An 11,087-nucleotide genomic window follows, 5' to 3' on the forward strand; every position below is an offset into this window, starting at 1 on the left:
TTTTTATTTTTCGTTTTAATTCAAATATAATTATTAAATCATCACTAAATTACTTTATTTTCACTTATATAAAAATCTTGACTGTAATCATGTATCCATCATCATATAATACGAATATGGAATATATATAATTTTTTAAAAAAATCCATACATCGTACAAATTATTAAAATAAAACTTATATTTTTTAAAAAGCACCAGCATATAACATAGACTATAAATCAAGGGGCCGTTTGAGTGAGTTTAAAATAAGTGCTTCTTGCTTAAAGTAAAAAAAGTTAAAAGTTAGTTAAGACTTATAAGTGATTAAAGTGTGTGGGAAAAAATAGAAGTCATGAAACAAAAGCTAAGAATCCTACAGTAATTTTTCATAAGTGCTTTTCGATTTTTTACACAAATGGTACGAATAAGTGCTTCTAACTTAAAACTCGAGATGTATATTATAGCATGAATTAATAATTCACAAATGATTTTTGATATTTCTTATTTTATTATTTTATTTTATTAATTTTTTATTATTTTAAATAGATCTATCAATGTAATTTAGTATTTAATTATAAATTTGAACAACTACAAATAAAGTGTTTTATTTATAATATTCAAATATGTTTCTGTTAAGATATAATAATCTTATCAAAATACTTTAAAGGAATCCGTAAATCTTTCTGTGATCAGTTTTCATCAATTTTTTTTTTCTTTGATATTTTTGCATTTAATGTTATAGATGAGATTGCAATAATATGCTAATAAAATATTTGTACGAAAATTGATAACAAAAATACTTTAATACAGTAGTAAAATATGATTGACACAACCCAACCCAAATAACAAAGATATATCCAAGTCCACCGCCAAGTCGACCCCATTCTCATCTCAATTGCAAAATCTACTTCCCCTAGGGTTTCAAATCACTTCAATTGCATCTCATCACTCGCTCACTCGACTCAGCAATTACTGCTCGATCTCGGAAATGGACTCGCGCGAATCGTCTTCTTCTTCATCTTCACTCCCCGAAGAAGACGCCTCTCTCTCTCTAGCCAAACAAGCTTCTCTGCTCTTTCACTCCGCCAACTTCGCTGATTGCCTCACTGTCTTGCGTCAGCTTCTGCTCACTAAGCCGTCCGATCCGAAGGTAATGATTCTGCATACACGCACTTGTATGTGTAGATGATGTGGATTTGAATTGGAGTGTGAATTGGTTGTGTTTTAGACTTCGATAGGGTGTTAGTTGCGGCGAGTTGTGGATTGGTTGAATTGTTTGTTTCGACAAATGATTTCTATAATTGGTTCGTATCTACTGTATTGTTTTGTTAGGAGATATGTTGAGTTATCCAATAATAAAAAAAACAAGAAATGTTCTGTAAAAGGAAATGTTTGTAAGTTGCGGTGGTGTGATGCTCGTTGTGTTTGATGAGCGGTGTTTGCTGATGATTTTAATGCATGTCCTGAGTGAGATAGTGGCGTGAAGCATAACTCATGTGTGTTCATTTACTTTTTATGTTGGATGGCCGAATATCGACAAAAATGAAGGCATATTGAAGTAGAAAAATAATAGGAAAGGGAAAGATATAATAAATTCTGTGTGCTGCTTGGTGACGGGTAACACCAATCTGTAGTGTGACATCTGTGTTCTGACTGAGAGTTCCTTTTTTGGATATTTCACTGCTTTTCTTAATCAATTGCGTATATTTGTTTGTTACACCTAGTAGTGCATACTTCCAGTGTCTCAGAAGAGTATATAGTCAGAAGTTATTTGGAGCAAGGCTGAGTTGTTAATTTGAAGTTGTGGCAGTGCTAACTACCAAGGTTATCACGGTGCCAAGTCGTGCCTCGGCGCCCGGAACCTTGGAATCGACTAGTCAACAAGTCGCCCGACTAGTCGTAAAAAGTCGACAAGTCATTCATATACATATTTTTGCTAGATTTAATAAATAAAATATAGTTGAACACACATTAGTTTATAGTTAAAATCAAAAGTAAAAGATAATAAGCAACAGTGAGATGTACAGGACATATCAGATTGTTAGTTCACATGTAAAGTGAAGCAAGAAAGTAGTGACAGGAAGGAAATAATAATGTGAAGCTGAAATGATACAAAGATAGATTAGGGATATAGTAATATGTTGAAAATGATACAAAGATTACGTAGCAGGAGAAGGTAATTAGGACCTACACACCGATAACAAGTCTATTAGTCGGACTTCATGTAGCCGCCCAAAGCCTTATCTTTATTTTCAGAAAAAAATCACATAAGATTTTGCTGAAGTTTTTGGTCAGACCAGGTACCGGGTCGGGTAAAACTCATTAGTCGCCCGACCAAATAAGTCGTTGCTTAGACTTTTTCTATAAAACGGCTTGAACTAGTCGACGACTAGTCGTCGACTTGATAACAATGCTAACTACTTACAATTTTTATACAGAAATTAGTGTCCCAACTTTAATGTTTGGTATAAGATGATGTTAATTTTATTGCGGTTTTTGCAGTTTATTTTTAATTGAAATAACTAGACAATTAGAATGCAAGGCGTTTTCTTTGTAATCCTCTGGCTTCAAGTGATTTCATTTTCGAAGTAGTATTTTTGTGGCTCTAATTTATATTAATGCTTTCTCTATCTATTCATATTTATAATATATCACAGGTTCTCCATAATATAGCTATCGTAGAAAACTTGCAAGATGGATTTTCAAATCCGAAGAAATTTCTCGAGGTCCTAAATGATGTTAAGGTATGTGTTAATATGTTGGTTGTTGCTTTAAAGGTTATAGTCTGCTTGTTATTGTTCCTTGTAAATGTGTGCGTGTCATTACCTATGTGGGTAGATCTACATGAGGTATCAGCATTTTTTATCAGACCATCTCCAACGCATGACACTATTTTGGTGTACCTTTTACACCATTTATAAAAGTACTCTAACCCACTTGCACTATATAGTACACCAAAAAGAATCTTTCGTCTATAACTAGATATATTCCCTCTAAATTTTTCAAAAGTTTTTTGTTTTGGTGTGATATAATAGGATATAAGTGGGACATAGATGGAACAAATTTGTTTTGTTAACAAACAATAGGGTATACTTGGTATTTTTAAAAACTCTAAAATGGTGTAGAAATTACATCAAATGAACATTTGACACCAAATTTGGTGTCAGACTATTCATTTGGTGTAATTCTTACACCATTTTGGAGTAGCTTTTATTCCAAAAATTACACCATTTTAGAGTTTTGGGGTTGGGTTGGAGATGTTCTCAGGACCCATTACATGCGTCAATTTTTTTTTTTTTCCAATCTCTAGGCTTGTTAAGGCTCCTCTTATATTCACCTTTAAATTTTAACTGAAGTAGATAAAATGAAAAATAAATTGCTTAGGTGATTGTAAAGATTATTGAATTTTATTGCATCTTAATTAAAAAGTTCAAATTACCACCCTACCACTACCAATCTACACAAGAAACAGACACCATTATGAAATATGTGATGATCAAAAAATGAAACAAAATTATAGGTAATAAATAGCTGTTGTGATGATCAAATGTGAAAAAACAAGAAATACCACTGGTAGAAGAACATATCTACTTTTTTTCTGCCCTTCAAGAGTTAAAACGATGTTTTATTCAGTTTGTAATTAAGAAGTGTCAAGTAGAACTTCCTTCTGAAAGTAAGTTTTGTTGAAATATGCAAGCTACCCTTAAGAACCTGATTGAATAACAATGTGGTGGGGAACGGAAGTGATCATAAAGGAGTACTTATCTACATCTTACTAATTAATGTAATATATGTGTTGTTGAAGAGAACATTGTGTGTGTGTGTCTATATATATATATATATATATATATATATATATATGTTTTAATATGTGAAAATGGGATCTATTTATTAAGTAGCTTATCTATATATCCCATAATATTTTGAGCCTTAGTTCATAAATGCCAGGTAATATTGAAAGTATTTTTACTAAAACTTAATTGCAAGGTAATCAGAAAATCGGGAATATGTGTGTGCATATATATACTTTGTTCATTGCTGAGTTGGTGATTATTTATTTGTGCACACGCATCTAGTCTGTTATAATTTTAAAATTTAAGGTAAGTGTAAACCGGAAGTTCTCTGTGCAAGTACTCCATTTATACTACTTCTGTAAATCTCCAAGTTCTTTGGCTTCGAATTTTATATTCCTTTGATGTTTATTTATCTACTTCATTTACAATATTCTTTTTACACCCTTTACGTTGCTTTTCAGAAACAAAGTGAAAAGTTTGCAACTGCGTCTGGTGACAACGTAGTGGGTGCTAACAACTTGGAAAGTGATGTTGTGGCAGTTTCCAGTGGAAATCCTTGTTTGATACCTCAATTCTCTGCTGCACATAGTTCCTCAATTGTGCTGAATGCTGAATTTGCCTCTCATGTGGCGTCATACAACATAGTATGTTTTGTGAATTTGGCGTGAGATACATCTGAATCATGAAAAGTACATTGCTAACGATTTTCATTTTTCTTGTAATTTGATTTCATGCAGGCAGTCACTTGGTTCAATCTAAGCGAGTATTCAAAGTCGTTTTCTATATTGGAACCGGTGTATCAGAAAATTGCACCAATAAGTGAGGTATTATTAATTGTAGCAGTAGTTTATATTTTGTGCTGAAAAGCTTGAGCAATGCACACAGCAGTGAAATTTGAATATCATTTGTTGAAGTTCGGATGTTTAATTGCAGGGTATTGCTCTACGTATATGCCTTCTGTTGCTGGACGTTGCGTTACTGTCGCACCATGCCTCAAGATCTGCTGTAAGCTCTCTTTTTGTGAGGCTTATGATTTCTAAAGCACTTCAATTTTGACATAATGTGGTTGACATTTTGTTTTCTTTACATAATGTGGTTAACATTTAGTTTCTGTGCATAATGTGGTTTAGTTTTCTTTACCTGGTGTAAGGTTTTATGAGTTATGAGTGTCAAATTCCTTAGGTTCATGGCTTGTCAAAGGGTTGGATTTGGATCGGATTTAGATAAATCCATATCCGAATTCATTTAATTTTAATGGATGGGGTCGGATCGGATCAAGATTCGGATATATTTTGGGCAAATCCATATGGAATCCATTTGGCCATCTGGAAAAGAGTTCCACATTGGTGGTTTTAGGCGGCCTTCTTAAATTGTTACTCCCATGGGTGGCATCAGTTTCAAACATGTAATATAGTCTAGTAGTTTGCTTTACTCTTGTTTAAATGATAGGATGGTCATTGGTCAGTCCCGTATTTTGATTATGTTGGAGATGTTTGTCATATGGCTTTAGCTTTACTGTTCAGAGTTCTGTTTTGGTTTCCCATGTCTTCCATGTTCCAGGTTTTATTCTCTCTTGATAATTTTTTTTATTTTCCTTTTCCTTTTTTTTTAATTTTTTTTTTCTCCTTGTTGATAAAAATTGACTGTCTTATGAGCTCATAAATTTATCTATTATGTTAGCAGACTTTAGTTGCCCGTATTATATGGAGTAGGAAGGTTTAATTCTTGAGGTTCCGATTGTCCAAGACACCACACAACGATTCCAACAAACACACTCCCCTGACTCAATGAGATGCTCCACACAGAAATTTTAAGTTACCTGATACGTAGACGGCTTAGATGCTGATTTGTTTTCCTCTTCTTCCCTTGTTTTGCTGCAGGGTATTATTGAGTATATTGAAAAGATTTCTTCTGTTCGTAGTATGATCAGTCAAAGTGAAAGTTCGAGCTCTAGTCAGCAACATCCTCCCAATCTAGTGACAAAAGCTTCTTCAGTTCCTAGCACACCTATTTCTGACATTTCAATTGCTGATTCCGCTACAAATGCCTCTGAAATTTCTTTATCCAGAAGTTTATCGGAGGAAGCAGAATATGAAAACTTGTTCTCTACTCTTGACATGAGTGGACAAAACCTATCAAGACCTGTTCACCATTCTTTAAATGATATCTCAAGGACCCAAATTGATGATTCTATTCCAATTATTGTTGATCTGAGACTGAAGTTGCATCTGTACAAGGTTCGACTTCTTCTCCTTACCAGGAACCTGAAGGCAGCTAAGCGTGAAGTTAAGTTGGCCATGAACATAGCTAGGGGTAATAATTCTATGGTTCTCTTTTTGAAGTCTCAGCTTGAATATGCCCGTGGAAATCATCCTAAAGCAATTAAGCTTTTGATGGCTTCAAGTAATCGAACAGAAATCGGTACTTCTGTAATGTTCTACAACAATCTTGGGTGTATCCATTATAGACTTGGCAAGCATCAAACATCGGCTATATACTTTTCCAAGGCGTTAAGTACTAGTTCTGTGATACGGAAAGAAAAGACTCAAAACCACACCCACACCAGTTTTGCAGCGGATAAATCCCTCCTTGTAGCCTATAACTGTGGCATGCAGTACTTAGCTTGTGGCAAACCAATACTTGCTGCTCGATTTTTTTACAAAGCCAGCTTAATTTTTTATAATCGGCCTCTATTATGGCTACGCATTGCTGAATGTTGTCTGATGGCTCTTGAAAAGGGGCTGCTGGACTCCACTGGAGCTGCATCCACATCGTCAGAGATTAAGGTTCATGTTGTTGGAAAGGGAAAGTGGAGAAATCTTGTTATTGGAGAAGAGGTACCTAAAAATAGCCGGGCTGATCTCATTGGTCAAAGTGATTCATCGCTTGTTAATGATAGGCAGCCTAAACTTTCCATGACCCTGGCACGTCAGTGTCTATTGAATGCATTACAGCTGCTAAACTCTTCTGAGTCAGTGCACATGAGTTCTGGTTTGCCATCAGATTTAGCCATTGAGGATGAAACATATTCTAAAAGTACCAACTATAAGAGTGTTTCAGGTGGTGATACTCAGGCACATAACCTGGCAGTTGCTTCAGGTCAGGTTGCAAATGGGGAACTGAAAGAACAGAAGAGCACAAGTACTCCAAATTCCACCTTGAGAGACTCTATCTCTGATTATGAAGATATATGTAGAAAAGAGATCCAGATAATTAGACAATCTATTCTTGTTGATTTGGCATATGTAGAGTTGGAGCTAGGCAATCCCTTGAAAGCCTTGTCAACTGCAAGGTCTCTCCTGAATGTTGCAGAATGCTCCAGAGTGTATATATTCTTGGGTAATCTTTATGCAGCTGAGGCTCTGTGCCTACTCAATCGTTTGAAGGAAGCAGCAGAACATTTGCTGATCTATCTTTCTAGTGGACACAATATTGAACTTCCATTTACCCAAGAAGATTGTGGACTGTGGCAAGTAGAAAAAATTGGTGATTGTGAGGAGTTCAATGGCGGTTCAGTGGCTACCAACATCGCTTCTGATGAAGGACAAGTTTTTGCACTTAATCCTGAAGAGGCACGTGGAACTCTCTACTCAAACCTAGCTACAATGTCTGCAGTACAGGGTGATCGTGAGCAGGCTGATAAATTTGTGAGGCAAGCATTATCTATCTTGCCGAACAGCCCCGAAGCCAATTTAACTGCAGTTTACTTGGATCTCATGCTGGGGAAGTCCCGAGAAGCTATCTCGAGGTTGAAAAATTGTAGCCATATTACTTTCCTTCCTGGTAGTTTTGCAGTAACTGGACCGTCATGATCTTTTACAGCAGTGAATGACTTGATTCTCGCAATCCACATTCAACCCCTCACCCTGAGTTTAGTAGGTAGGTCAAAGTTCCTTTAAAAGAGGATCTGTAACATATATATAGCTCAGTTAAGGGAGTAATTTTTCAGTTTTCCTTTTCTTAGTTCTTAATTTTCATTTTTGTGGAGCATTGTGTTTGGTGGCGAGCTGGTGGCTTTGGTTGTTGCTAATGCCCACTGGTGCCATTGAGGATGTAGTTTTGATTTAGCAGAGCTGAAAGTGTTCTAGTGGCTGATGTTGTAGTTGACTATCGTAAGAATATAGAGATCATACATTGTTTAGAAATGAAAGGAATTTTCATCATCCACATATTATATGTTTAAAGTATGCACTATTATGTTTGTTTTGCCCAAGTATATATTGAGTGAGAGGGGAGCGCCTTGTGAAAATTGGTGTAAAAAGCTCCAAGCATATATTTGTGGCTCCCAAGTCTCACTTGCATGAGTTTTATGGGTATTAAGAAGGGGAACAGTTTTATATTTGCCATTAGATGCCTGTTATGCTATTGTCAAACTCGTTTTTATAGTTAAGTCATATCCGGAGGATATCTTTTCTTTAACTGTGTTATATGTTGCTCCTTTGCCTAACATGTGCCCCTTTTGTTACCATGTTAAGATAACAATAAATAGGGTGTTTTAGAAATGAGAATAAGGACCTCTAAGGTTAATACGAAATTTTCTTGAGGCAGTTTATAAAATTTAGAAAAATATGCTTTCCCCCTGTTTTGAGCATTCACAGTTTTACTACCAAGAATCTCTTTTATAAATCTTAGTATTCCAAAACAGCCATAATCAAAATAAATTAGTTCAATTATTACACAATATCTAATCAAAAGCCTCCGTTTAACAGTTTTTAGAGGGTTGATATCGATCCCACCAAGTATAAAAAGAACGCAAATAACATGATATACACCTGTGGTTTCACTCGGCTGTGATCATCGAAATTGTTCTCGATCAATGTGAATACAGCCAATAACGGCCAACCAATCGGTGAAGTTGGTTATATTTTACCATCTTTCGGAATGAAAACGGCCAATTATTACTTGTTTTCTTACGGTGAATCGATCACCAGAATGTACTCGCATTATATATAACAAAATATATATTACAGTATGTGTGCAAAAACCGATACCCTATCCAGCAGTACTGGAGGATAAGAAATTGAGGTTCGACGAGCAAGTGTCCTACGAGCGAAGATCGATGATACAAGATATGCATCACATGTTAGAAGATAATGTAAAATCTATATATATTTACAGACAAAATTTTGGTGCCAGCTCCCATTAGTTCATCCACTTGATGGAATGAGTGGTCACTATGTTAATATTTTTAAGAAATTACAGGAAATGATAAACAAATAACTCGCATAGAGCAATGTACTTCATATTATAAAATATATGTAAGTTAATTGCATGAATATCTTTAAATACACATAGAAAAAACTCACTGAAGGAACAAGTGTCATCGCATATAAATAAGCTACATTGCAAATTTGCAATATTCACTGGATATATACAAGTGCAGTGAAAAGTAAATTAGTGTTTCAGAACACAAGACTTGGGTTTGGTTGACTAGTGACAAAGACGAATTAAAGGAGGAAGGGCCTAGTTGTGTTTGAGTGACCCAGCAAGTCATGGTCACACAGGCAAGCTATATTTGTCATATCATCATGTGACTCCTGTCATTTCTTTATATATCTTGTTTGGTACAATAATTCTCCCACCTTTGACGTAACGTGACTGTGGCATCACGGACGACATTGCTGGTAAAAACACCACAGTGAAAATAAAAGATTTACTGTATATACACGGACCAGCGGTGCAACAATATAATGCTCCAGTGTAATATCTTGTTTAGCCGATCGATCGGTAATATTATTAAGATATATTAATGTATTTAGAACAATTATAAGTGATAAGACTTATGCCATTTGTTCAAATTTTGTGTATATTTACGCATTATACTCGTTATAATTCAAATGAATTATGTATGTCGTCCCAGAATGCGGCAGATAGCAGTAAATATAGAAATGCGATGGATGAAATGGTGGCGGAGAAGCGTAATAACACATCGGTAGGAAGTCAGGGACGACGAAAGAGAGAATAAAGGAGAGATTATTTGAATTAACCTAATCTTTTTTAAACGATGCAAGAAATCAATGATTGCGACATGACCTATTTTTTTTTAACAGTTAGATACAGGGGTGTGCACGGGTCGGTTCGGCTCGGTTTTTAGCTAAAACCGTTACCAAACCGTACATGTCGGTTCGGTTCGGTTGCTACCTTAAAACCGTTACCGAACCGTTTCAAACGGTTTTTTCGGTTCGGTTAACCGTCGGTTTGGTTAGGGTTTTTTTCGGTTTCTTATAATAAAAAATATTATATAAATTTAATAATCAACTCAAAAAAAATTTTAATAAAAAATAAGGTATAATCACTAATTAAATATTATTCATTAGTACGTATTTTACCAAAATAAATAAGAAAGAAAATATTTAAAATATAAATACTTATTAATATAATCGAAATGAAGTAGATGAGCACTATTATGGTATGTAAAGATGTTAGGTCCAAAGTATCGTAGAAGGGGGGGTTGAATACGATACTCACTACAATTTAAAATTCTTTCGAATCTTGCGGATAAGCAAATTGCAGTTCTGTAATGGGTTTCGTGTTCCGGATATTTATTGGGTCGATTTCTGAGGATATGAAAATATTAAACCAACACACAATATTTTCCAAGGTATATCTGTATATTGATAAATACCTCGAAGGGTGCTACAAATCCAAACCCGAAGGTTCGGCTACAATGGCCACTACTCTCAATATTACAAACTCTAACCGCTACGGATATTTCTATTACAAAGCTAGACTGGAGTGTATATATAGTGGGAGTAGCCGTGCAGAGCACTTGGCCATTTCATCCCGAAGGATGATGTAAATTGTGAGAACCACAATCACATATTTATAGGCTTTCATAAACTAACCATGGTTAACGAGTTCGTCCTGGACGACTTGAGTTCGTTCGGGACGGATTCGATTTATGAAAATAAATCTAACTCCAAACATGAAAGTTGCGCCAGTTGACAAAGTCAAACCTTGCGCCCAGTGTTTGGTCAAACCTTGCGCCGTCCAGTGTCCACAGTGTGTCTTCTACTTAGACAAAATGTAGTTTCTTGAACTAGTGTCATACAGGGAGATGACTTAGAGTCGCAACCTTTGACTTGGTCAAAGGTTGCGCTCCAAGTTGCCTTCCCAGTTGAGTTTGCGCCTCAATGCTCCGTTGTAGGGACTTAGAACAATTCTTGTCATTTAAACTTGCGCTTTGACTTCCAGGTCAAAGCTTGCGCTTGGCAGAGTTGCACTAACAGATGCCCTGTATGGGTGACTTAGAATAATTTCTCCTTAGAGCAAGATGCACCACTTGGAGTCGCAAACTTTGACTTGGTCAAAGT

General features: G+C 35.5%; 1 protein-coding gene across 1 annotated transcript; it reads left to right on the forward strand.

The window, feature by feature from the left end:
• The first annotated feature begins 815 nt into the window (after nt 1-815).
• LOC108214896 (uncharacterized) lies at nt 816-7,941 on the forward strand. Its single transcript, XM_017387135.2, has 6 exons — nt 816-1,130; nt 2,638-2,724; nt 4,236-4,418; nt 4,512-4,598; nt 4,708-4,779; nt 5,655-7,941. The coding sequence occupies exons 1-6, from the start codon at nt 969-971 to the stop codon at nt 7,584-7,586; spliced, it is 2,523 nt and encodes an 840-aa protein (XP_017242624.1). The 5' UTR covers nt 816-968; the 3' UTR covers nt 7,587-7,941.
• Nucleotides 7,942-11,087: the final 3,146 nt, after the last annotated feature.

The sequence above is a fragment of the Daucus carota genome, chromosome 3, assembly GCF_001625215.2.
Source record: "Daucus carota subsp. sativus chromosome 3, DH1 v3.0, whole genome shotgun sequence".
Classification (NCBI taxonomy): domain Eukaryota; kingdom Viridiplantae; phylum Streptophyta; class Magnoliopsida; order Apiales; family Apiaceae; genus Daucus; species Daucus carota.

Coding starts and splice junctions, on each gene's coding strand:
- LOC108214896 (XM_017387135.2), top strand. CDS start 969: ATGGACTCGCGCGAATCGTCTTCTTCTTCATCTTCACTCCCCGAAGAA. Junction 4,599..4,707: donor AAATTGCACCAATAAGTGAG/GTATTATTAATT, acceptor GTTTAATTGCAG/GGTATTGCTCTACGTATATG. Junction 4,780..5,654: donor ACCATGCCTCAAGATCTGCT/GTAAGCTCTCTT, acceptor GTTTTGCTGCAG/GGTATTATTGAGTATATTGA.